We start from the raw sequence: 25,699 nt of genomic DNA on the forward strand, positions 1-25,699 counted from the left end.
GATCGAAGACGCTGCATGCGGATTTTACGGCGGCTGAGGGAAAACAATTGGAGTCTGCGCACAGCGTCAACGTGGGGGGGGGGCGTGCGCCTTTTCGGGCCCAGGCGATGTGCGCCTGTGCAGTTGCGTGGGTTGTGGGGCGAACGCGCGTGCGCCATGTCGGATTTCGGCGGCCGTTGGGGAGCCCCGCCTGTATATTGGTGAGCCGAGGGGCCCATAAGACTCTGCGCCTGCGCTATGGCGTGGGCGGCCTCGAGCCCGCGCGTGCGCAGTGAGCAGCCGTAGCGACGCTTGGAGGCTGCGCGTGCGCCTTGATGGGACTGGCCTCCCGCGCTTGCGTGGTGGTCCGTCCGTGCGGTGGGCGCGCTTGCGCTGTGGTGCTGCGAGGCGGCCGTGGGGTTCGGCGCAGGCGCAGTAACGGCGCGGGCGGCCGAGGCGCTGGGTCGGTCGGAGTCTTTCGCTCGCTGCCTTGTCCCCCCCTTGCCATGGACGTGAAGCGTCTGAAGGTGACTGAGCTGCGGGCTGAGCTGGGTCGCCGTGGTCTCGACTCCCGTGGGCTGAAGGTGGAGCTTGCCCAGCGGCTACAGGAGGCCCTGGACGCCGAGATGCTGGCGGCCGGGCCCGAGGAAGGCGGCGCTGTTGGGGCCTGCTCTGGGGTGGAGCCGGGGCCTGCGGGGGGCCCGGTCGGAGCCCATCCGCGTGGGGAAGGCGACGACGACGAGGACGAAGAGGAGGAGGAGGAAGAAGAAGAAGAAGAGGAGGAGGAGGACGAGGAGGCGCTGTTGGCTGACGAGGAGCCTACGCCGGCCTTGGGCGGGGAGGCCCAGCCTCAGCCCGGGCCCCAGGAAGAGGCGGCCCAGGCCCCGGCGCAGTCCCAGCCCGAGGGGAGCGACGGGGGCGGCGTGAATGGAGCTGAGCAGCCGCAGGAGGAGGGGCCCAGCGGGGACGAGGCGGCGGCGGCTGAGGCTGAGACCAAAGAGGGGGGCGAGGAGCCCGGTGAGGCCCGAGACGGGGTGGGGGGAACATCACCGTAGGTGACTCCCGCCGATTCTTTCTCCTCACCACGGGGACCCCCTTAGGTCATGCCCCGTACATCCGGTTACTGTCTCCCACCCACCCGCGGGGAAGCCCATAGGTCCTCGTATCCCCCTTTCCCGGCACATCCGGGTCCTGTCCCATATCTTCCATGGAATTACCTTACCCTGCACATCCGTTCCCTTTATCTTACACATCCAGGCCACTTCCCACATCTATTATGGGCATCTGTTACCCTCACCGGTTTCTCTTTATCCTGCGTATCTGGGACCGTTCCCTTACCTCGTATGTCTAAACGCCCTACAGGATACCTCACGTTACCCCACGCATCCTGGTCCACTTTCCCCAAGCTATTTACTCCTATTTTCCCAATTCTTTTCCTCCAGCATCACTGAAGCAGGTATTTGGAGGAACAGACCAGAGCATTTGGGAGCTCCTAGTTTCTGACATTGTTAGATAAATGGGTGCCTGTAAACCTGTGGCATAATATTTTAAGAATCCCAAGTTCATTTATACAATTTATGATACATATGCAGAATCAGAGGAAATCCATATAACTTCACAATTTGGAAGGCACAAACTGCCCTGCCTCCTGAAAGGGGATTTCCAGGCTCAGTGATAACATCCCTGTATATAATTCACTATTGCACTTGTTCTGAACATCTCTTTGCCATTGGCTTTTGATTCAGAAATCCTGTGTCTTGTGCATGGGCTATAAACTCCAGAATGGGGTTACAGAGTATAAAGGTAAAGCCCTATCAGCACCGATGTAATGGCTTGACAGTTCTCTTTATTGGTGGTGTTTTGGAATAAAATGCTAATCTGTTTTAAATTTAAAGTAGTTCCAGGTACCAGCACTTGTCACTAAGTCTGTTGCCAGTTTTAGTGATGAGTGTTGGTACCTAAACACACTGTACCATTTTTTTCTATCTCCCCATGAAATCTAAAGAAAAAATAGAGAAAGAGGGAGGGAAACCAACTATAAACAAACCATTTTCAAAGGTCCATAGCAAACAAACAATTTTGCTAAACCTTTCGTTGTTGTTTGCAGGGTAGTGGTGTTGGTCCCAGGATATTAGAGAGACAAGGTGCAAAGTAATATCTTTTATTGGAGAGTTCTTCAGGTCTATATAAGCTCAAAAGCTCGTCTCACCAACAGAAGTTGATCTAATAAAAGATAAGATCTTGCCCACATTGTCCCCCTAATTTTTCTAAACTTAGTCATCTTTGTTATTTCCCACAATAAAAGATTGGTGTGGGAGGGGCAGTTCAGTGCAAAATTTTATATTTGAGAGACTTTCCAGGTTAATTACTAGCTGTTTGTCATTAATTGGTATGAATTTGTAAAATAGCAAATGAAAACAATAAGTGATAGAAAGTATTGCTTCACTTTGGCATCAACCCCTCTTTTCTGTTCCCTTACTTTGGTTTCCAAGATGTTTGGAGGAGGAGGAAGCCCATCTGACCATAACAAAACAAAACAGAAAAACAAACACAAACAAAAAAAAATAGTTGGATTTTTTTTTCCCCTGGGTTCTGGTTTGCTTAGATTTATATTACTATTACAAGTATAGTTTCATTTTCTCTATAAAATATATGCATGTGGCTACAGAGACCTTGATCTTTCAAACACATTTAATTTTACTACCAGGACCATCCTGTCCCATCCCGTTTCCTTCCTGCCCCCTCTTGAATTAGGGGGATTCAAAGATAAGCATGTGCATAAATATTTGCAGGGGGGGAAACCTTAAAGCCCCAAAGTAGAAAAAATATAAAAATGCAAAATTAAAAAATTTAGAATACATTTAAAAACAAATCTTCTCATGGATTCTCCTGGCAAGACCAGACTGAAGAGGGTTGTTTCTCTGGAGGGAGCTTTACCTGCACTCTTCAGGGCATATCCATGTTCTCAGCTATTTGTAGGTGAAACATGGGATATTAATACTGATACTTAGTGCTTATACGGCTCTCTTCATCTTCAGACAATTACAGATGTTACTAATTAACTAATGAACATTGAACCTAGGTTTTGGTATGCAAGTTAGGGAGAAACTGAATTCAAAATGTTTTGCTTCTAGGAACACTTTAGTTCTTCAGTGCACATCTGTGTTACTGATTCAACTTCAAGGCTAGTCAGTTTTAAAACGTTAAAAATAGTTTCTGGTGCTAATCATACCCCTGAGTACATCTGTACATTTTTTGGTTTTATAAAATCCTATTTTGTTTCTAAAATGTAGTATTCTCCCAAGCTGCTGTGTGAAAGATGCACAAGAACAAAATGGGAAATAGTAAAACTGGCTCTAATCAAATTACTGTAAAATGCACAAATTAAACAACCTGAAATGCAGAATCTTCTAATTTTAGTGATCTTGGTTGTCACTTTACAATAGGCGAAAGTCAGGCAGAAGTGTAAATGTTAAGCCGATGGTGTCCCATTAACAGTGTTTGGGTTTTTTAAGTTTAATGAAATGACTAGATTTTTTTTTTTATCGAATGTCCATGAGACACAAGCACTTTATAGGTGTCCTCTTATTGCCAGGAGGACATGTCAGGCAGGTGGGACCTACAGGGATTTGGTGTTGCATTCTTAAGGTTTTGTGTCACTTTCAGTAAGGCTTGCTGACTTTTTCTTCCATCCCTTACAGCGGATGAAGAGGATGAAGATAAATCAAAGCCAACAGGCTCAGATGGAGAGCGGCGAGGGGTTAAGAGACAACGTGAAGAAAAGGAAGAACATGGCCGTGCTTATTATGAATTCCGAGAGGAGGCTTACAATAGCCGGTGAGGAGAAGGGAATCTTTGGTCCTGGTTTTACTGGCAATCCAGGTCACTTCCCAGGCAATGAATGAAACTAGATTTGATCAGCTAGTTCTGGGGTTACACAGACATCGCATGTGGATGCAGGGAAAAGGATAAAATTTGGTTTGGGCAGAATGTGTGTTCTTGATTTATATTCTGTTATTTTCCCTATTCTAAAGTGTTCTTATTCCTGGATGTTCTCTGATATCTGATTGCTTGTTTCTTCTCTCACTCCTGCCTAGGTCTAAGTCTCCACCACCACCAGAAGAGGAACCGAGAGAGGAAGATGATGAAACTGTTGTGATCCTGGACACATGTATGTATGGGCCATGTGGTAGTTATTTGATGTATAGTAAATTTAAAGTTCAGAGATTTAATTATTGGGTATATAATTTGAGAAACGCAGCATCATAGCTAATGGAGTGTGTGTCAGAATAACAGGCCACTCTACTCCTTCAGCCACCATAGGATTTACAGGAGATTGTGTAGGTGGAACTCTGTGCAGCTGGAACATTTCTAATTCTTTTTGATCTTTTGGGTGATATATGGGGGTACTTGGGTAAGTGCAGCATTAATGCAGTAGCACTAGAGCAGTGGTTTTCAGCCTGTGGTCTGCGGACTCTTGGGGGTGTGAAGACTATGTCTAAGATTTCCAAAGGTGTCCACACTGCCATTCAACATTTTTTAGGAGTCCACAAATGAAAAAAAGGTTGAAAACCACTACACTAGAGCAACCTTTGGGCCTGCCTAGCGTTGGAACAGTGGAAAGGTAGAAAACTGCCTTCTAACATGTCAGTTTCTATCTGGATATGAGCCAGACTATTACTGGTGCTTGTGGGGTCTAATGGTTTTTGAGTAAATCTGAAAAAGGAACTTAAAGTAAACTGATCTCTTTTTTCTGACAGATACATCTGATCTCCACTTCAAAGCAAGCAAGGACCGCTATGGAGGACAACCTCTCTTCTCAGAGAAGTTCCCCTCCCTTTGGTCTGGGGCAAGGAGCACCCATGGAGTGACAAAGGGGAAAGTCTGTTTTGAGGCAAAGGTGGGGCACTTGCTAGATGGATGTGCTGAGTCTGTATGTTGCAAAGTGGCATGTGTGTTCTGTTGGTTAACTGGCAATTTCAACACTGAGATGTTGAGTCTGAGCTAGTCTAATTTAATCAGGAATGTAGTGTATTTAATTTAACGGATTGAAATTTAGAGCAGCTCATGAAAGACTCACTCCTGGTTTATTTTGGGGATGTGTGTGAAATAAGGTCTGGATAAGGTACTGTGGTGATGAGAAAATCCTGCCCAGAGTGTTGAGAGAAGCAATCTGTCACAATTCACTCTTTGGCCTTGGCTCTGTTTAAAAATGCAAATGTAGACCTACTTTTTGTGGCAGTTAGAGCCAAATTTCTGATTAAAATTATTTAATTGTACCCTTTTGCTGGTTTGAATATAGAGAAGGCCTGCAAATTCTTAGGGTTTTTTTTCCTTCTTGTGTTTTATCTTTTGAAATATCAGGATTATCAAGTCTGGGCTCCCCTAGTTTGTTGGAGGGCATCCAGAGGGAAGAGGGGGGCAGGACGGGGAGGGGTTTGGTTGTTTTTGTGAGCCTTCTGTTCTTAATTGGAGGGTTTAATCTTTAGTAAAGATTTCCATTCTTCCAAGTGTTAATTATTCATCCCACTCATACAGGTGTTCTCAAAGCAGAATTGTAATCAATCTAGATAAAACTCCCTTTACCTCAAGAGTAGGCAACCTATGGCACGTGCGCCGAAGGCGGCACGCAAGCTAATTTTCAGTGGCACTCACGCTTCCCGGGTCGCGGCCACCGGTTCGGGGGGCTCTGCATTTTAATTTAATTTTAAATTAAGCTTCTTAAACATTTTTAAATCTTATTTAATTTACATACAACAATAGTTTAGTTATATATTATAGACATAGAGAAAGAGACCTTCTAAAAACATTAAAATGTATTACTGGCACGCAAAGCCTTAAATTAGAGTGAATAAATGAAGACTCGGCACACCACTTCTGAAAGGTTGCCAACCCCTGCTTTACCTCTTTATTGCTCAGCTGTCAGTCTTTTATGATACTAACTCCACTAGCTCTTCATTCACAGCAGCCTCTGTCTAACCTAGTCATAGATATCTAATGTATAAAAGCTTTTCTTAAACACCTTTCAGGCTGCTTTCATCTTGCCTGGGGAAAATGAAAAGAACACAACACTTTTTTATATTTAAATGCTGAGTTTTTGTGGGTATATGTCACAACATAGCTCTCTTTGTGGTGGAATTTCCCATATAAAGCAACTGTTTTATTTTGGGGAAAAAAATTCCCCACTGTTTCACTGATAGCTGCTCTGTCTTGGGTATTGGTGTGCCCATACACTGACAGGAATCAGTTTTGCATAGAATACACTATTCCTTAGGTTTACCCTTATCACTTCAGTCTTCCATTTGAGAGAATTTCTAGTTGGTGGATCTCCTCTCTGATGGGAGTAATCATTAGGATGCTGGTTGAGGCTCAGAATTTGGCAGTCTTGTTACATGGGTTTCAGAACATAAATCTATCCATCCCAATTCTGAGAGAGGCTGCCAAAATCTGTCACTCAAAATTGCAACACAAGTTTCTATGTGGTGCAGGTTCCCAGTGCTGTCTTCCATTCCTGCTACTGTCTCTGATCTTGTGAGATAATGGGTGGATGGAGACTGTAGAGCCTTGTAAAGGGAAGCAAGTGAGTATAGTCCTACCAGTGCAGTCTCTCATCCAAGCAATAGCCCTGCCATGCAAGGAGTGGCTGGGGGAGCATACCTTGGTCAGGTCTCTCACAAGGCTCTGCACCAAAGGAATAGACTGTAGAAATATTGTTTGTTCTAAGCCTTGGGGAATCAACTTCTAAATGGCTGAGGTGATTTGGTGCTGCTGCTATGTAGTGACTGTTAGGGTATCTGACATGAATGCCTGTCTGCTGGAAGCAGATGAGCTCTGTATTTGAATAGGCTACAGAGGAAGTAGGGGAAACACCCCATTACCTGTCGCTTTGGTACAGAGACCTGTGACCTGCGCATGCCTCCAGCTTATGTAAATCCAGGTGTGATTAGCACCTGGAGGAGGATTATAGTCTCGCAGAGGCCTGACTCTAGCTTTGCACACAACATGCTAAATGACTCCTCTTTTATTTCTTTAGGTGACACAGAATCTCCCAGTGAAGGAAGGCAGTACGGAGGTCCCGCTTCTTCGAGTTGGATGGTCTGTGGATTTCTCTCGTTCCCAGCTAGGTAACTGAGCTCATTTTTCTGTTATGTTAGCTATGAGCTGGGGCAGGTTACAGAGCTGTTGAGCTGCTGCTGCAGCCTGGGCTGGAATTTTCTAAGTGCTGCAGTGGGCAGTTTGGCTCAGCAGTGACACAGTTTGGAAAAACACGTGTGTAATAGCTGCTGCTCTTTTCCAGGTGAGGATGAGTTTTCTTATGGCTATGATGGACGAGGGTTGAAGGCTGAAAATGGGCAGTTTGAAGAGTTTGGTCAGCCCTTTGGGGAGAATGATGTGATTAGTTGCTTTGCGGTAAGTGCTATAGATCAGTTGTTCTCAACCAGGAGTCTGGGGCCCCCCTGGGGGGGGCCGCGAGCAGGTTTTGGGAGGCCGCCAAGTAAGACCAGCATTAGACTTGCTGGGGCCCAGGGCAGAAAGCTGACATCCCAGCACTTGGGACTGAAGTCCAGCCCCTGAGCCCTGCCACCCAGGGCTGAAGCCAAAGCCTAAGCAATATAGCTTTGTGGGAGCCCCTGTGGCATGGGGCCTCAGGCAGCTGCCCTGCTTGCTAGTCCCTAACACCAGCCCTGGCTTTTATATACAGAAAACCATTTATTGTGGCACAGTATTGTGGGCCGTGGAGTTTTTATAGCATGTTTGCGGGGGGCTCCAAAGAAAAAGGTTGAGAACCCCTGCTGTAGCTATGGCCTGTGGTTGCCATCTCAGAGGGGCAGGGGGTGACTTCTGTCCTTGCATCCAAAATATATGTGAAATGGCTTTCCTCCTGTTCATGCAGGAGCCTGCTGGGAGATGGATTTGGAGGAAAGACAATGAAGGGAGAAATAGTGGCCACCCCTCAAAACTTGCTGGTCACAGCATTCTTGTATTCTTTGTTGTCACAGAACTTTGAGAGTGAAGAGGTGGAGCTGTCCTTCTCCAAGAATGGGGAGGAACTGGGAGTGGCCTTCCGGATCAGTAAAGAATCTCTTGCTGACAGAGCCCTCCTGCCACACGTGCTGTGCAAAAACTGTGTGGTTGAATTGAACTTCGGTCAGAAGGAGGAGCCCTTCTTCCCAATTCCTGAGGAATATGTGTTCATCCACGCCATCCCGGTTGAGGACCGAGTGCGCACACCTCTTCCGCCCAAAACCACAGAGGAGTGTGAGGTAATGGGGTTTGTTCCAGACAGGCCTAGTTATTGCTTGTAAGGAGTCAGCGTGGCTGTGTTGCATGGCATATTGGTCTTGTTTTTTTTTTTAAAGGAAAACTTGATGTACATATGGAAAGAGCCATTCCCTGCAAGGCATGGTGTTGACTGTTACTGTTTCTACTCAGATATTTAATCATTTCAGCTCTTTCTCCTCTGCTTCCTGCAGGTACTGCTGATGGTTGGGCTGCCAGGGTCTGGGAAGACCCAGTGGGCACAGAAGTACACCCAGGAAAATCAAGAGAAACGGTACAACATCTTGGGAACAGAGACTGTTCTCTACCAAATGAGGGTAAGCCCTTCCCTTGGGTAGAGTGGTATCACTTAGAGCCTTCGCTGGGCTGGCTGGACAATCCTAGAAAGCATAGTGGCTTTATATCCCATTGCCAGTGTTCTGCTATAATTGTGGCATTGCAGAAAATTGCTTAGTGGAGTAGTATGGGGAGGGGACTCCTCTGATAACAGCAGAAAGGGGTGGGTTTTCCCCTCTTTTAAGATCAATCTGTACATGACTCCAGGCTGAAGAAGGCTTCAGCTCCAGAGGGCAGAACTAGTGGCCGAGCTGTGGGAATTGCATTCTGGGTTATCTCCGCTCCAATAGCGTGTGTCTGACACCTTTATACTGGCACCGGTGCTAGAGATGAATAACCACAGGGCTGGTAGAACACTGTGTGTATCTGAAGAATCTCTTATTGATGTCCCTTTTCCTCTTGCCAGACAAAGGGCCTTGAGGATGAAGAGATGGATCCCAAGAGCCGAGACCTGTTAGTTCAGCAAGCTGCCCAGTGCCTTAGCAAGCTGGTCCAGATTGCTCCCAGGGCAAAGAGAAACTACATTCTTGATCAGGTATTATTACTAAATCCCAGTGACTTCCTGACCTGAGCAACTTTAACTTCAGGGCACGCTGAGCATGCTCCTCAGCTCATGTCCCATTCTGATTGGAGGGGATCCAGACTGGGCTGTTAGTGGCAGATGAATTTCTGAAACCCGTTTCTTTTCCCCCCTCAGTGTAATGTGTATAACTCCGGCCAGCGACGGAAGCTGCTTGCCTTCAAGGGTTTCTCTCGCAAGGTGGTTGTGATTGTCCCCAATGAAGAAGACTGGAAGAAGAGGCTGGAGCTGAGGAAGGAGGTTGAGGGGGAGGATGTGCCTGAATCGGTGATGCTGGAAATGAAAGGTAGACAGGCTCAACCAAGCCTGTTGCATTGTGCTGCAGCATCTCTAACAATATTTAAATAATTCAGAGAAACTAGATAGTTCCAGACAGTCCTGGGCAGTGGTAGGAGCCCAGGTGCCCCTTTGGGGTGATGGGGTAGGAAGTCTAATAACCTCCTGAATCTCTTCTCTGCTGGGAAATAGGGTCTTGAGCCACTGAAAGCTGCCTTGATCTTGTGAACTCTCTTGCTGTTTCCATTTTAACGCAGCTAACTTCTCACTTCCGGAGAAGAGTGATTACTTAGATGAGGTGATGTATGAAGAGCTGGTGAAGGAGGAGGCCCAGCCACTGGTCACCAAATACAAGGAGGAGGCCAGAAAACTGCTCCCTCCATCTGAGAAACGGGCAAACCGTCGCAATAATCGCAACAAGCGCAACCGTCAAAACCGCAACCGTGGCCAGGGATATGGTGAGGCTCTGTAGGGGCTGGGCAGCACTGCCTCTCTGGTCTCTTTTGTATCTAAAGGCTCCTTTTGCCGTATTCTCTTGATGTCAAGGCAAACTGTAAGGATTCTGCTCCCTAGGTTTTGAAGAAGGGACTTGGGTCACTCAGTGCAGGCCTCAGCAAGGGGACAGAACTTTCTCACCACTCTAGCTTCTAGTTCTTTTCTCAAGCACCTCCCTTGCCCAGTTGCCCTCATGGTTTAACTTCCACTTCCTTATTCAGAGCCTAAATTGTTCTTGTGTTTTGTGCTAACTGATGACTATGAGGGCTGAGATTTTCAAAAGCATTTGCCTTTCAGTGAAACTTGGGTTCCCTCCATGTCCTTAATTCTTACCGTCATGGCAGAAGTAACCATCTTTAAATCTGTATTATAGAGTGCTCTGTTCCCATAAGCTTTTGTAACCTTCACTGGTGAGAAAAATTTTCCTTAATTTGCATGTGTCCTTTCTACCCCAAGACTTTGTTACTAGTCTTAAATGTGCATTATTCTGCTGCAGCATCACAATGATGTAAGCTCTTGCTTGTCTCAGCTCTCCAGATACAGCTTCCCCCTGCTGCCTTATTTATCTGAATTGAGTTTCTTCCCATTGCCCCATCTCTCTCACCTTTCCAGAACACCCTGCAGTTTCTTTCTCCCTCTGCTTTCCACTGCCAACAATTCTAACTTGTTCAGTATCCCTGACAAACAACACCCAGTGTATGTTTTATTTCCTGTAGGTTGTCAATATCTGTATGAATTAGTCCTAGTCATTCTGTAGAGTGCAGCAGAGCATTACTGGACATCTCTCTCTAGTGGGATGTTCTTCCATTAATGTTTATCCTCTGTTCATGGTTGCCTGTCTCATGCTATGCTTTTCCTATCCAAACAGCATTCTTTCACTTTGCTTGGGAGCTACTGAGATTGGGATAAGTGGGGCTGCCGCTGGATTTTTCTCTGTCCTGTAACTTTATTGGAGGGTGTAAAATCTGGTGTAGTCAGTTATACAGGAATCTTTGCTAGTTTCTCCTGACAGAATTTTTGTTTCTTCTTAATCTGTGGTTTCATTTCTCTCCTTCTGGCTCTAGCTGTTTTAACAGAAAAGTTAAACCTAGTCTAGCCTCCTCCCTATAGAATCCTGGTTTCTTCTGTACTGAATGTTTGCTGCTCTCACTCCCCAAATGGGAAACATGCAACCTGTAGTAAGTTACTGTGCTGACCTGTGATTAGAAAGTCTCTGACACCTTGTTTGTTGCCTTCTGCCATCATGGGATTGCAAGTCATGGGGCAGCTCAAGAACAGCTTGACTCTTGCTGATGTGTACGAGGTACTGCATCTGTAGCTTTGTCTGAGACCTTGCTTGTTTCCCTTCTAGTTGGTGGACAGCGCCGAGGTTATGACAATCGATCTTACGGACAGCAGCAGTACTGGGGGCAGCCTGGAAACAGAGGAGTGAGTGCAATAGTTCTGACTACTTCGTACCAAATACAGGCAGGGGGTATGGCGGCTGTTGTTGATTTTTCCTCTACAGGGAAAGAGGGAGTTTTGGGGGTGATTCTTGCTCCATTTTCTTCCCAAGAGGAGGAGGAGATGATAATATCTAGTTCTCATGTGGTGATTCTTATCCATAGACCTCAGAGTACTTTACAAAGGAGGCCAGAAACACAGAGGGGGAAGTGACTTGCCTAAGGACTCCGAGCAGGCCAGTTGTAGAGCCAGGAATGGAACCCAGATGTTCTGAATCTCAGTCCAGTGTTTTAGCCTCTAGGCCACACGTCCTCCCATGAGGAGACTTTAAAAAATGTAACTTCTGTACTGATGGAGTCCTTCCTGGTAGCCTTTGGGATTCTTTGCACCATGCCTCACCTTTAAGCCACATCTTATGCTCAGGGTATTGGCAGCTGTCACATGCTGTATCTTGGTGGCTGCCTGAACCTAGGTGTTCTAGTCCTGGCTGCCACTGATTTGCTGTTTTCCCATCTCTAAAACAGGGTCATATACTCACCTCTGTATAAAATGCTTTGAGAGGTTTGGGTAGAAGAAACTATAGAACTCAGTTATAGGAGGCTATGGGGTGTTGCCATAGGATGGGGTTCTGCTTCCCACAGGACCATATCTTCCTACAGAGCACATTGTTTGGTGTGCTTAGGTAACCACCTCTGTTTTCACAGGGTTACCGTAACTTCTATGACCGGTACAGAGGGGACTATGATCGATTCTACGGACGCGAGTATGACTACAACAGATACCGAGATTACTACAGGCAGTACAACCGGGAGGTGAGTGGCCTCACACCATGGGGCAGTAATAATTCTAGGAGGGGCTTCTCAGCCTTTAGAGTAGATGTCTTGTGAACACCTCACTCCCATTTCCTGTTGCCATGGTCCACCTATAGAAGTATCTTCCCAGCATCCCTGTAGCAACTATAGCAACTTTCCATGTGGAAGAGTGGTATTAAGAAAGCGTTTGGTTGTTTTTACCTGTCCTATTGAACACAGTTCCCGTTAGTGCTTCTCTTATGTATTGGCAACAAGGCTTGACAGCTCCTTCTTGTTCCAGTCACTTTTAGAGGTCTCTGAGTTTTCATTGCAATGAAGAGCCTGGTTACCTGTAGGAGCAGAGTGGAAGCAAGCAGGTTAAGCCAGAGTAGCATGCTCACAGTGAGAGCTGCTGTCTTAGGACATTTATGGAGGAGGACAGGGGGCTGGGTAGAAGCTATAACTGTATGGTTATAGGGGGAACATGGCCTTTCCAGCACAGTGCCCCTGGATACAGACTGCTTCTGTTTTCCTTCCAGTGGCAGAACTACTACCAAGACAGAGACCGATACTACAGGAACTACTACGGATACCAAGGATATCGGTGAAATCCCAGCCGTCTTCACCCTTCAGCCAAGAAGCTGAATCTGCGGAGGTGTCTGCCACTTCCCAAAACACAACCAATGGAAACAGGGCTGTTGGGGGGAGAGCGGCGGCGGGGGGAGGGGTGGGAGGAGGAAAAAAAACTGTAAATTTTTTTTTTAAAAGTTTGTTGAAAAGAATATTGTCTTATTCTATAAAACATTTCAAACCTAGTTAGATATTTGTAATCAAAATGTTTGCGCAGAGAGTGCAGCACTTAGCGCTGCCTGGCCTGTACCGTGTGATTGGGCAGGAAAACCACATACCCTTTAACAACTTTCTAGAGCAGCTGGACTGGCAGCCGGGCAGGGAGGTGCAGGGGTTTGCAAGATGCGCTCAGTGATGAGAACTGAACATGTAAGAACCTGGAGGTACAGATGAGTGAGAATAGAGGGGCCAGCATCCCTTGGGGGCAGAGGGGAGGGTTGGGAGGGTAGGCAATATTAATTATTGACTGATCATTCACTTGCAAAACTAATTTCCTTCCAGATTATCATTTGCTGATCTAGCTTTGGGGTGATGTGTGGGCTCTGCCCACAGTGATTCTGGAGTCTAGTGCTCTTCAATGACTGGTGGAGAAGGGATCGTTTCCACCTTGGAAAATCTGGCAGAGTTCCACGTTCCTGCTGTTGTCTCGTCTGGCAGTGCTGTGCTGGCTGGATGTAACGTATCCCTGGCCAAAGGCTGTGCTTTTTAGCCAAGCAGTTTGCTTCACCCCCCTGGCTATTAAATTTCCCTGAAAACTTGTAAGTGGAATCATGAGCTGTTTTTTGGCAGAAGGAAGCACAGGAATTTGGTATGCCAGTCCCTAAATTCTCGGTCTTCCCTGGCCAAAGCAGACTGTCTTGGTGAGACTCTGTTCTCTCCCTCCTCCCCCCCCTCCCCCCCCCCCCCCCAGGCTAGCAGGCTTGGCCAGGTGCTGAATCATCTCTGTATAGTGTCTGTCCTCTTTAGTGGAAGAGAAGGAACATTTCTCAGGGTTTCTGCTGGATCTTTTCTTCATTAGAGCGTAATGTGTGTGTATATAGGCAACCCATGCAGTGTGTAACCTTCACCTGTGAGGAGATAGTGCTGAGAATAGCAACAATTTTATACCGTAAGAAGAGGGCACAGTTGGTAAAGTGCTCCTGTGGTTTTGATAAACTGGTAGAGCGTGTATATAGGAAACTAGGGAAGGCGATTGAGTGCAGTAGTGAACCAGCCTGAAGTGGGTGAGTGTGTGTGTGTGGGTGGGTGTGTGTGTCCTGCCCTCCCCATGGCCTCAAAACAATAAGGTTTTGACTTTGATACACTCTTTAGCTGTGAAGTCTAGTCCCACAAGAGGGGAGGGGGATTCCTGAGGACACTGTGTGAAGGAGGATCCCTTCAGTGCTTAGGGCATGCTTCAGTATAAAATTTGGGTTGTCCTCAGTCTTCAGAATTTCTGTAAGATTGGGTGGGAGGAGGGGGCATAATTTCAGAAATTACTCCTTTCCCAGGCAAATAGTTATGTTTTGGGGGGAGGAAGGGGGCAGCTATTTCTGTAGGGTGTAGGGAGTACATTCATGGCAGAAGTGGATGTGGCTGGCTTGTATCTTGGGGGAGGGGGGGGTTATTTTCCCATTATGAAATTTTAGCATTGATCTTTAATTTTGTTTCATTCTCATCAGTTTGTCTCCTGCCCTGCGATTCTTCCCCCATCCTTCTTTCCCAGTGAGGACAGGATACCCTCTTAGGAAGTGAATTGTAAATACTCTTGGTTCTGGTCCTATAGCCTTGGATTTGGCTAGGGAGCTAATTATGTCCAGTCCCCCTGTTCCTTTCCCTTCCCCTCTTGAAGATATCTTCTGCTCTCTGTGATTTGCTGTTTGAAATACAAACATTTTAATTTGTTTTAAAAATTGAATTTTTTTATTCTCTACCTACCATTGCAAGCTGCCCTGTCTCCAATGCCCATTGTCACATCCCAGCCCTTACTAAACCCCTCCATCCAGACCAGGACATGGTGAGACATGGCTCTGCCAGCACCAGAGAGCACAGGTAACAGGTCGCTGGGATCTCCCAGCCCTGTGCCACTTCCCAATGCAAGAACTAGTGAGAAGCAGAGTTCTACTGTCTCCAACTGCGGTGCCGCATGTGTGTATCTGAACGTGTGACTGTGTGACGACCGTTTTTATAACAAAGCAACTGGTATTTTAAATGATGCTTCAGGCCACTAGAAAATTCTCTTGGGACAGGGGTAAAGGGGAGAAAGCAGGAGCCTGCAGTAGCTGTGTGCTGGCAAGGGTGTTCGATGCTTTGGTATTTTTAAAAAGTTCCTTCTTGGGGTGTGCTTTCCAATTGGTGGGGCACAGGCAGCCTCCAGTGTGCAGATCCTCCACAGCTTCATTGAGGTTGGAGGACATGGAGTAACTGGCACTGGAGCCAGGAAAGCTTAAATCACTTCAGGAGGCGCTGTCATCGTTAACAGAATAACTTTTGAAGCTATAGTCCTTTTTAAATAAAACCTGTTTTTCTGGGGATGACTAGAACTGCCACATCCTTGTCCGTAAGACCAAGAGATCTTAGCGACTTCAGTAGATGTCTTTTTCTGCACATTTTTGTTAAAAAAAAGAGAAAAAAAAGAAAAATTAAATGGTAAACAAGGAAATGCAGCCTGTTTTAGATCTGTTAGTGTTTCATGATTGTACGTCTTAGTTGCTGTAGATGGAAAGCTTGAGAGAACATGAAGGCTGTAAATGTTTTTACAAACTGTAAAACGTTTTGAAGTGGCCAGTAAAAGGGTTTTACCATTGAACATGTAACTGTGTGGTTGTTTACATCTGTAACTTTCCTTCAGATTCTGGCAAATGTAGGCAATAGCTTCCATTTTTAGAATAAATAACCATTGGCTTGACTTAACATCCTTATGTTGCTGCACTGACTTCGTAGGTGTCTCTATACTTTGGCTCTTCCCCTCTCCAATAAAAAGAAAACTCAAAAGACCAGACTAATTTTGCTCTTTTCATAAGGGTCCTTTATTCAGATCCCCTGCACTTACTCTGCCTGCTCCATGCTGTATAATGGAAGTCTTAGTGCCCATGCAGATCGTGGTGGGCCCTAGCATGGAGCAGCCTAGCACTTGGCAATGAGGCCCAGTGTCAGCACACTGTTAATAGGGACCCCAGTGCTTTCCCTCCAGCTGTGCAAGGGAAATACCCTTTCTCCCCCAGAGCAGGCCCTATGAGAGTGGCTGCTGCGGTTTGGTCCTCTTACTTTCAAGGAATAGCCCTGGGGACTGTGTGCTGAGGGGTGGGGGTGGGGGGTAATCTGAGCCTAACAAGGCAGAGGGCTTGTGCTCCATGTGGGGAAGGGTCTCCTAGAACCTAAATGCCCCTTTGCGCCTGTCTGATCAGCCCTATTGGCAGCGTACCTCTCTGCTTCTCTTCCCTCCACACCTGTCACCGCTGCAGCGTGCACGCGCCCTAATGTGCTCTTTTGGCGCGGGGTAGTGGCCCAGGCGGAGGCTGGGCCGGGAAATAGAGGGTCGGTACCTCCTTCGCTCCAGTGGTTTTGGGGGCTGGCCTGGCCCCAGGGCCGGAGCGACCTGGGCTGCTCCTTAAGAGGCTGGGCTGCTCTCCGCAACCCCACGTGGGCGTTTCCAGATACGTGAGGCGACGCTGCCCGCGCTCCCTGTCTGGACATGGAGGCGGCGGCGGCTCCGCTCCCGGGTGGCGCTCGGCGCAGCCAGAGCTCTGGGCTGCTGCTTCCCGGGCCGGGACGGACGCGGAGTGATGCCCAGGTGCTGGACGATGCGCTCGGCCGGTTGAGCGGAGCCACTGCGGCCATCACGGCCAACGTGCGGCGGATCAATGGGGCGCTGGAGAGGTAATGAGCCGGGGGACGCCGCCTGGGACGGACCCCTCTTCCCCGGGGCGCTGGAGAGAGGGCAACCCCTGCCCCGCCTGGGATCCTCGGGGGGGGGGGGGGGCTGGAGATGGAGCAACCGGTATCCCCCCGCGGGTCCCACTTCCCGTCTTGGAATCCTTCCCTTGGAGACCCGTGTGAGGACTGCTCGTAGTGTCGGAGAGGAGACGCCTCTGAAGTGGGCAATACCCCCACCCCAAATTGTCCCAGCCTCAGACCCGTTAATTCCCCGAATCCCTGTATCTGAGGCAGCTTCCCCTGGGCTGGGTAGAGTTTATATTGTTATTAATTCTTGGGAGGGGTGGCCATAGGGTGCTGGATACTGCATAGGGTAGTACAGGCGTGGGTGGTTGCTAAGGAGAGGGTGTGGGGATGGACAAGGAGAGATGATGGGTGCAGGGTTGGTGGGTGAGTGAGGGCTATGGAGATGCAGGGGTGGCAGATTTGGGGATGGGCCTGTGGGTAAAGGAAGGATACAAGACATGGAGAGCAAGGGCAGTAGTTGCGGACGACAGGGTCAGGCAGTGGCAGTGGGATGGGCACAGGCAGCATCTATCTTCCCCATCTCAGCATTGCTCCTTTGCCAGGTGCATTATCCATCTAGCCTTAGTGACCCCCTGTGCTGGGCAGGGAGGACTTCTGGGTGTGGGGATGTGGGGGTCAGGGGCCACATCAGTAATGGAAGCTCTTCTCCCCTTTGCCCAGGATTCTGGAGGATAAAGCGACTGTGGAGGAGCTGAACCAAATGCTGGTGTGTCAGGGGAGGGGGACCTGGGCTAACAGTTTCTGTGCAGTACCAGATGAGTGCTAACACCCCCAACAGCTCCAGGGAATGGGTGAGAGCAGGAGTGGGTGCCCCATGCTGGGGCTCCCTCTCTCAGGGCACTCCCAGGTACCACACCGCAATGAGATCCCAGGCACCCTGTTGCATTGGCAGAGCGTCCATTCCTGGTGGGGTTGCAGTCTGTGTGGTGCATGGTTCCATGAGGGTGGGTCAGGGAGCCATGTCCCATCTGCTACAGACACAGGCTGGGGTGGGATGATGATGGGATGGGCGGGCGGGGGTGGTGGTGAAGAGACTTCTGGAAGGAGCCCCACCAGGTGCTTGGCTCTGTCCTTCACTTACCCTCAGCCCTCTCTTCCAGAAGAGCTTTGAGTCAAAGTAGCTATGGGATCGCCCCAGAGAGAACCGCAACCACAGCCTTCTGCTTCCAAGAGACGTGCTGGGGCCCCATATCAGAGAGTGGGACCCAAGCTGCTCAAGAACATCCTGGCTTGTTGCCAGCTGGAAACGCTGCCTTCATGAGGACATTAGGAACACCTTTGGGTACTGGGTGGCAGTTTTGCCCCATGACACTTGGAGATTTTCCAGTCACTCTTTGTTCTCACAGATAATAAACAGACATGATCCCTGACATCCAGCTTGTCTTTGAATGTGAGACTCCAGGAAGATTGGCAGTGGCCCTGGAGGTTTTTCGCCTTCCTCCGAAGCATGGGGCAGGGGTCGCTTGCTAAAGGAGTGGGTGGATCGGCTTATGTGGCCTGCATCTTGCAGGAGGTCAGACTAGATGATCATAATGGTCCCTTCTGATCTTGAATTCTATGATTCTATGACTCCCACCGCACCATCTGCCTCCCCTGCGTGCTGCCATGTTGGCTGTGGGATGGTCAAAACACCGGTGCCATCACATTGGTCCAGAGCAGTGTGAGCACCCTCATCTTATTTCCTTTTGTGGTATTGGGAGCAAGGAAATAATGCCTCTCCCATCACCACTAATACCCTTTTCCCTTGGGGTGGAGGGGTCATCTTCCTGGTTACTAAAACCAAAGCCACTGGGTGTGCAAGGGCCCTGCCATGAGCTCATGGGATCAGAAGGGGAATGGAGGCCTTCTTGGAGAGTGGATTCCAAAGGTGGGTGAGTGTTGGTGCTGGAGTCACTGGTATTTTGACTGGTTGGTGTGTTACATGTCCCCAACCTCCATAGCCTGTGAGTCTGTTACAGGCCCAGCTGCGGAGCCTGCCTCTTTAGCTCAAGCAGTATCAGTTTATGCTTTAAAATGTGGAGGCCTTGATTCAGTCCCTGCTGGGTCAGCCTCATGTATGCCCATGTGGTCAGATACCAGTGGCTTGGGGAGGAGGTTCAGAGAGAGGGTCATGTGGGACTGGGATTGTGTAACATGTGGCCGAGACTATGCATGGTTCTGTCTAGTTAGACCCTGAGCTATGGCAGACAGAGGGTTAGTCTGAGGCCTGCAGTGCCCCCAGTCCTTCCACTGGAGCCTCTGGGTGCTGCCACAACACTGCCATGGGGTTGAAGCTTCCCTGGGTACAGCCATTTTAGTCTGTGGAAGAGAAGTTGGCTGAAGACCACCATATTATTCGCTGCCAGGCATTGATGCAGGATGCTGCCATCTTAGTTTCTGGGACAGAACATGTTCTGAATGCTGCGATCTTGGTTGCCGGAACGGAAGGTGCCCGAGCGGCCGCCATTTTAGATCGTGTAATAGAAGCTACCTAATACGTCGCCACCTTGGATTCTGGATTGGAAGCTACCCAAGGAGCCGCCATCTTGAGTCCTGGAATGGAGGATGCTTGAAGTGCAGCTTGCAGGGTAGGAATACGTGCGCGCGCCCATCCTCCGTGCTCCGTCATGTTGCTTCTCGCAATTGATACATCCCTGGGCGCCGCCATGTTGGCTCCGGGCGCTGAAGCCGGCGTGGGCGCCGCCACGTTTCCCTGTGTCTGGCAGGCTAGAGGTTGCACATGGCTGGGGCAGAAGACGCGGGGTCGGGCTGGGGCCAGCACAACGGGGATGGAGCGGGGGGGAAAGCGGCGGAGCTGAACCGGGTGACCGTGGTGCTGGGGGCACAGTGGGGAGACGAGGGGAAGGGGAAGGTGGTGGATCTGCTGGCCATGGACGCCGACCTGGTGTGCAGGTGCCAGGTGAGAGCAGGGGGTGCTCTGCGGTACCGGGTGAACGCAGGGGGAGGGTCTCACCACCAGGGCGGGATAAGGGTGGGGGTAGCTCCTGAGACCCCAACGCGCCGTTCTCCTGACCGGCCTGTCCCCACAGGGGGTAACAACGCGGCCCACACCGGGTGGTGGGGCTGGTCGAGTACAACTTCCACCTGCTGCCCAGCGGGGTCTTGAACCGCCATGCCACCTCCTTCCTCGGTGAGTGACTCCCCCCCCGTGCACCCTAATATCCTCCTGCATCCCCGCCCCGACACCCCACCTCCTTCCTCGGTGAGTGATCCCCGTACATCCCAATGCAGCCCTGCCCCCCAGCACTCCCCCCATGTACTCCAGTATCTTCTTGCCTCCCCACCCCCAGTGCTCAGCTACCTCATGAGCCACCATGCCACCACCTTCATCAGTGAGAGCCCGTCCTCTATCCCATATACCTCAGTATCCCCACCCCAGTATTCCCCACCCGGCACCCAACAGGGGCCCAAACTGCCATGCCGCCTCCCTCATCCATGGAAGATCTCCCTGCACCTCCATCTACTTTCTACGTCCCCATCTTCTCCATTGTCCTGTGCGGGCCTGAATTGCCATGCCACCTCCTCATCGCTGAGTGACATCCCCCACCTGCATATACCCCATCTCCCAGTACCCCTCTGCATCCCTGTCCTGACCTCCAACACCCCTCCACCCCCAGTAATTGGCAGAGTCTTGACCTGCAATACCACCTCCGCACTCCACATCTCTGCTAGGCTCTTTGCCCCTCACTCAGCCCCTTGCATTCCAGCCTGTGACCCTGCTGCTGGGTGTCTTTCCAGGAAATGGAGTGGTCATCCATCTGCCGGGACTCTTTGAAGAAGCTGAGAAGAACCTTAAGAAAGGGCCTGGTGAGTGACCGACCCCAGCTACCCTGCTGCTCCCTCCCTCAGAGAAGTTCTCCCTCAGAGAGAGGGTCTAGTGGTTTGGGGGGGGGAGGGGAGGGGCAGTACTCTTGGGTTTGCTGCCCAACTTTGGGAGGGCATTGGGGTCTAGTGAGTTAGAGCAGGGGTGGGAGTCAGGACTCCTGGGTTATATTCTTTCCCCCAGTTACATAAAGGCACAGTAAATAAATCCCAGTTACCACTCTTTATAGCAGGGCTGTCACCGGCCCCATGCATGAGGATGGGAGGCTCAGGCCTGGCATGTAGGGTAGGCTAGGCTGGGGGGTCCCACGTGGTAGGCCTAGGGGTGATCCTGGCTGACCTTCCCACAGTGATGTGTTTTCCTTCCCCGCAGGTCTGGAGGGCTGGGAGTCCCGCACGGTGATCTCAGATAGAGCTCACATTGGTAAGTCTGGAGCAGCCAGCAGGGGGCACTGTCTGCATCGTCTGGGACCTCTTCTCCGACCCTTGGAATGTCTCCTATCAAGACCCAGGGGCACTGGGCTCATTGGGAGGGGATGACCAGGCAGCTGAGCAGCAAAAGGGGTGGGGGAGGGACTTGAGCGGGCTGTGTCAGCAGATGGGGAGGTGGCTGGTGGGGGCAGTGGTAGCAGAGAGTAGGAGTGTCCCTCCCATCTCACATCATCTCCCATTTTCTCTTGCCACAGTGTTCGATTTCCACCAGGCTGTGGATGGGATCCAGGAGCAGCAGCAGCAGCAGGATGGCAAGAAGTGAGGGGCTTAACAGCTGGGTCCCCATTTGGGAGGGGCAGGAGGGATGGAGCTGGGCCTAGGCCTGGGCCAGGGGAGGATTATGGCTGGGTCCCCTGGAGCGGGGCATTTTCTTAGGGGTTCCCCTTGGTCACCAATGGCTGGGGTTGGGGGGAGGTGAGGGGAGGCTGTTTCTGTGGAATTCCCATCCTCTGGTGTCAGGGCAGCTCCTCTCCCTGCAGCCTGGGCCAGTGTGGGGAGCATACAGTATGGCTACAGCCTGGTGGGTAGGAGGAGCTCCCACCACTGCCCAGCTTTGACTCTGCTTCCCTGGCAGCCTGGGCACCACCAAGAAGGGCATCGGCCCCGTCTATGCCTGCAAGGCTTCCCGCACTGGCCTGCGCATCTGTGACCTGCTGGCCGACTTCCACGAGTTCTCCAAGAAGTGAGTTGAGGGGGAGGGAAAGGAGGGAGGAATCCTTTCACAAAGATGCCCAGGGGCCCCCAGGGATCCATTCATGCCTCCCAGCCCTGAGGCCTTCTCAGGATGCCCTGCCCTGGGAATCTGTTCACACATCACACCCCACGTGACAGTGCAGAGCTTGGTCATCTGTGACCCTGGGCAGTGCAGTGGTGTTTAGGGGTGCCCTTGTGGGTTCACTGGTCCCCATCTCTATCTCTCAGGTTCAGGGTGCTAGCCCAGCAGTACAAGGCCATGTACCCGGCTCTCACCATCAACACAGAGGCCGAGCTGCAACAGCTGAAGGTTGGTGAGGGCCCCAGTGATGCCCCCCCAGCTGTGAACCACCCTCCCCTCTGCCTCAGGAATAACCCTTCCCCCCAGGAGTCTCCCACCTGGCTGACAACCAACCTGCCCCCCAGAAACACCTCCTTCCCCTCTGGGGATCCCTACCTCTCTGAGAACCACCTGCAATTTCTCCTTGCCTCCAGGGTCCCCCACCTGGGTATGAACCACCTCCCAGGAACTGCCTTTCCTTCCCCTGGAAATACACCCTGATACCCCAGCTGGCTGAGAACACCCAGTGTCCCTGAGTAGCTCCAGAGACTGAGTGGTAGCACCTCCCCCATCTGATCCCAGCATCTCTCCCCAGGTCTATGCTGAAAGGATCCGGCCCCTGGTGAAGGATGGTGTCTATTTCATGCACCAGGCCCTGCACGGGCCCCCCAAGAAGATCCTGGTGGAAGGAGCCAATGCTGCACTGCTAGGTATCCAACTTCAGTAAGTGCGGCGCTCTGTCCTCGTGCCCCGTATATGGCAGGTGAGGCCCCCCACCTCCGTGCAGTCTCTAGGGAACGCCAGGCCCTGGGCTTAGCTTTTCCCAGGGCAGCTACAAGGCTTCAAGACTTGGGTTAGCCGTGAAATCAGGACTTAAATCTGAGCCAGTATTGGCAGAAGCAACTGCCCCACTTTCTCCATGGCCTCCTGGAGCCCGTGTTTGTCTAATTCTGTGTGTGCTCTGCCTGGGGCTGCCAAGATCGCCCTCTCTCCTCACCACTCCTGCTCCTTTGTCCCTAACTCCAGCCCTGAGGTGTTTGCTGTCGTGCTTTGCTTGGGGTTTCCATTGTCTCTGCAGGGCCCTCCCTTCATCTGGGCTGACTGCGCTCAGCTCTGGATAAGTTATCTGGGCTGGAACCAATATGGTTGTGTGGCACCCAGCCATCCCTTCTCAACCTCCTCAGAGGAGAAATTAACCCTCACCCCCAGCAGGGAGCAACACAAAGTGAGTAGGGAAACTGAGTCACACACGTTATTAATAAAAATAGCACCAAAATTCCCACGTTTTGCACCCCTCCCTGCAACACTGGGCTCTGCACAGCAAAAGCAGTGGGAGCCAAAGAGAACATGTTCTGATCACTGTAGTGCAGGCTGGGAAGAGAGTCCTCATCACAACTGGAGTCTGGGGCTGGGATAGTGGTGGGCAGGCTGGGGATGGGGGAACCTGAGTCCCATATGTGAAGGCCCCATTTGCTGCCACCCCCTGCTTAGCTCACTCTGGCCTCTCATCTCTCCCCAGGGACATACCCATTCGTGACATCCTCGAACTGCACAGTGGGGGGCGTCTGCACAGGCCTGGGCATCCCACCTTGCCACATCGGGAAGGTGTACGGGGTGGTGAAGGCCTATGCCACCCAGGTGGGTGTTGGAACCTTCCCCACCGAGCAGGACAATGTGAGTGTGGGGAGTGGATCTGAATGGCTAGTTGTGGAGTTGGGGGACATGTCCCCTGATGCTTATGGGCAGTTGCAGAGAGAGGGAAGTGGGATTCATAGGGTTTTTCCCCTCAAGGGATAGGGAGGACCCTGGGCCCCCCGCCCCAGGGAGCAGGGAAGATTCTGGCCCTCTGGGAGCCCTGGGGTCCCAGGAGTAACGGCCTGTCCCTTCCCCTCTGGCTCCACAGGAGATTGGGGAACTGCTGCAGTCACGGGGCCAAGAATTTGGCGTCACCACAGGCCGCAAACGCCGCTGCGGGTGGCTAGACCTGATGCTGGTGAGATACGCCCATATGATCAATGGATTCAGCGCATAAGGGCTACATCCACTGCCCCCACCTCAAAGCCACCCTGCCATCTCCTCCCCCATTACCCACAGCCTCCCTAACCCCCTCCCTCCAATCCTTGCCCCCCATTGCCCCTCCTTTCCTACAGTCTCTCTAACCTTTCTCACCTCATGCACTCCCCTACTGTCAGTCACTGCCTCTCACACACTCTGGTTTCCCCCCCCACCCCTTCCCCCAGTATAACCTACCCCCTGCTCTCCCTGCAGCCTGGCGCTCACCAAGCTGGATATCCTGGACACCTTCTCGGAGATTAAGGTGGACGTGGAATACCGATTGGAGGGGAAACCCATCGCCTACTTCCCAGGTGAGCCAGTGGCGGGGTTACCCTGTGAAGGGGAGGTATTGCCCTTTCTTCTGCCTTTCCCACAATGAGAGGGCAGTGGCCTCTGGGCCTCAGGCCTTGTATCCCCTGAGCTTGGGGGTGGGCGAGGCTACTGTGGGGGGGAGTAGTGCAGGGCTCCAGGGGAGAGATTGAGCCATCCCTGGGTGGGGACAGGCATCCCTCCAGGGAGTGCAGGGGGCAGAGCTGTCCGAGGGGGAGATGCAGGCAGGACTGCTGGGCTGAACCACCCTGGGGTTGGGGGGGATAGGGGCTCCCTTTGGCCCTGCAGCAGCCAGTAAGCCTCTCTGCTCCCCACGGCAAACCAGGAGCTGCCAAACAAGGTGTCGGTGGGCTACGAGACGCTGGCAGTGCAGCACAGAGCAGGCCCGCAGTTTTGCCGACTTGCCTCCGCAAGCCCAGAGCTATGTCCACTTCATCAAGCGCTACCTCGGGGTGCCAGGTATGTCCACAGTCCTACTGGCCTGGCTCACAGCCCAAGCATCAGGGCCTGGGGATGGGACATGCTGGGCGCCCCCTTTGGGGTGTTGCGTGGTTCCCTGGATTGGGGATGCCATGGGGCATGGGATCTGCCTCTCTCCTCCTACGGTGAAGTGGGTCTGTCGGGAAGTTCCACAAGTCTTTCTTCAAGGTTTCTGGAGCCTCCCCCTCCACCCAGGCTGTCACTTGGTGTTCTGTTTGTGGGGTGGAGGAGATTGGCCTTGCATGTGTGTGGGGGGGGGGAGAGGAGGGGGAATCTGCTCTATGTGGGGGAGGGATCTGCCCCACGGGGCTGAGAGTTCCTAGTTCTCACCCCCCCTTTCTCTTCTCACAGTGAAGTGGGTCGGTGTCGGGAAGTTCCGCGAATCCATCAAGATTTTCTGAGCCTCCCTGGATGTCCTTCAGTTGCAGGGGCTCTGCCCCAGGACAACCCCTGACACACAGACCCTCAGCAAAGGATCACAGGGACCACGTGCCTCTCATTCTGCCCTGCACCTCCCCGCGCTTTGGAGGGCTCCACCGCTCCTGGGAGAGAGTGAATTGTAATTTCACTCTGCCCCCCAGTGCTGCCCATGCTGGGGAGCCCCGGCCTGTGGTTTACATGCCACACTCTGCTCCCCCATGCTGGAGGCTGGACTATGCGGCTCCCCTCCCCCTCCCTCCAGGACTGTGCCAGGCGGGCTGTGCTCGCTCCGCATGGGGGGCCACAACCCAAACCCAGCTCCTGCTCCACCTGTCACTCCTGCCCCCCATGGGGGCAAAGATCACCTGCCCTTCCCCACTGGGCACCCCTGTCTCCTCTCCCCCATGCCTGGATCTCCCTGTTCTGCCCCCTGCTGTGGGCAGTCTCACAGCTGCTTTTTCACTGTATAGAAATAGCTATAAAGAGCCATGATTTCTTTTCACTATGAGCCCAGTGATGTGTCAGTGGGGGGTGCGATAGGACTGGGGTGGGTGCTGTTTGGCCCTGTCAGGTGAGGGGGGCCATGTGTGCCCT

At 51.3% G+C, this 25,699-nt stretch overlaps 2 protein-coding genes across 9 annotated transcripts; both read left to right on the forward strand.

Annotated features, from left to right (window-relative positions):
• The first annotated feature begins 241 nt into the window (after positions 1-241).
• Positions 242-15,785, forward strand: HNRNPUL2 (heterogeneous nuclear ribonucleoprotein U like 2). The gene is made up of 14 exons (XM_039547198.1): positions 242-996; positions 3,681-3,816; positions 4,077-4,150; positions 4,740-4,879; positions 7,013-7,103; positions 7,277-7,389; positions 7,980-8,243; positions 8,454-8,576; positions 9,002-9,130; positions 9,293-9,461; positions 9,709-9,909; positions 11,298-11,374; positions 12,094-12,201; positions 12,720-15,785. The coding sequence occupies exons 1-14, from the start codon at positions 315-317 to the stop codon at positions 12,786-12,788; spliced, it is 2,376 nt and encodes a 791-aa protein (XP_039403132.1). The 5' UTR covers positions 242-314; the 3' UTR covers positions 12,789-15,785.
• Positions 15,786-18,256: 2,471 nt separating this feature from the next.
• LOC120409331 (adenylosuccinate synthetase isozyme 2-like) lies at positions 18,257-25,607 on the forward strand. 8 transcript variants are annotated; one of them, XM_039547201.1, is made up of 13 exons: positions 18,257-19,319; positions 19,782-19,882; positions 20,460-20,559; positions 20,948-20,998; positions 21,261-21,324; positions 21,641-21,748; positions 21,988-22,069; positions 22,416-22,543; positions 23,340-23,458; positions 23,724-23,813; positions 24,089-24,186; positions 24,531-24,664; positions 25,037-25,607. In XM_039547201.1, exons 2-13 carry the CDS (start codon positions 19,865-19,867, stop codon positions 25,137-25,139), a joined length of 1,095 nt encoding a protein of 364 aa, XP_039403135.1. In that variant the 5' UTR covers positions 18,257-19,319; positions 19,782-19,864; the 3' UTR covers positions 25,140-25,607. The 8 variants fall into 8 exon arrangements, 6 of the variants coding, with proteins under 6 accessions (XP_039403135.1, XP_039403137.1, XP_039403133.1 ...); XM_039547203.1 differs by lacking the exon at positions 18,257-19,319 and adding an exon at positions 19,377-19,464; XM_039547202.1 differs by lacking the exon at positions 18,257-19,319 and adding an exon at positions 19,544-19,651.
• The last annotated feature ends 92 nt before the right edge of the window (positions 25,608-25,699 follow it).

The sequence above is a fragment of the Mauremys reevesii genome, linkage group 7, assembly GCF_016161935.1.
Source record: "Mauremys reevesii isolate NIE-2019 linkage group 7, ASM1616193v1, whole genome shotgun sequence".
NCBI classification, from domain to species: domain Eukaryota; kingdom Metazoa; phylum Chordata; order Testudines; family Geoemydidae; genus Mauremys; species Mauremys reevesii.

What these genes read in the sequence shown, in the direction of transcription:
- HNRNPUL2 (XM_039547198.1), top strand. Translation starts at nt 315, where the DNA reads ATGGGACTGGCCTCCCGCGCTTGCGTGGTGGTCCGTCCGTGCGGTGGG. An exon ending in GGCAGCCTGGAAACAGAGGA is followed by an intron (nt 11,375 to 12,093) that starts GTGAGTGCAATA and finishes CTGTTTTCACAG; the next exon opens with GGTTACCGTAACTTCTATGA. An exon ending in ACAGGCAGTACAACCGGGAG is followed by an intron (nt 12,202 to 12,719) that starts GTGAGTGGCCTC and finishes TTTTCCTTCCAG; the next exon opens with TGGCAGAACTACTACCAAGA.
- LOC120409331 (XM_039547199.1), top strand. Translation starts at nt 19,472, where the DNA reads ATGGCTGGGGCAGAAGACGCGGGGTCGGGCTGGGGCCAGCACAACGGG. An exon ending in ACCTGGTGTGCAGGTGCCAG is followed by an intron (nt 19,652 to 20,459) that starts GTGAGAGCAGGG and finishes CTTGCATTCCAG; the next exon opens with CCTGTGACCCTGCTGCTGGG. An exon ending in CAGCAGCAGGATGGCAAGAA is followed by an intron (nt 21,325 to 21,640) that starts GTGAGGGGCTTA and finishes CTTCCCTGGCAG; the next exon opens with CCTGGGCACCACCAAGAAGG.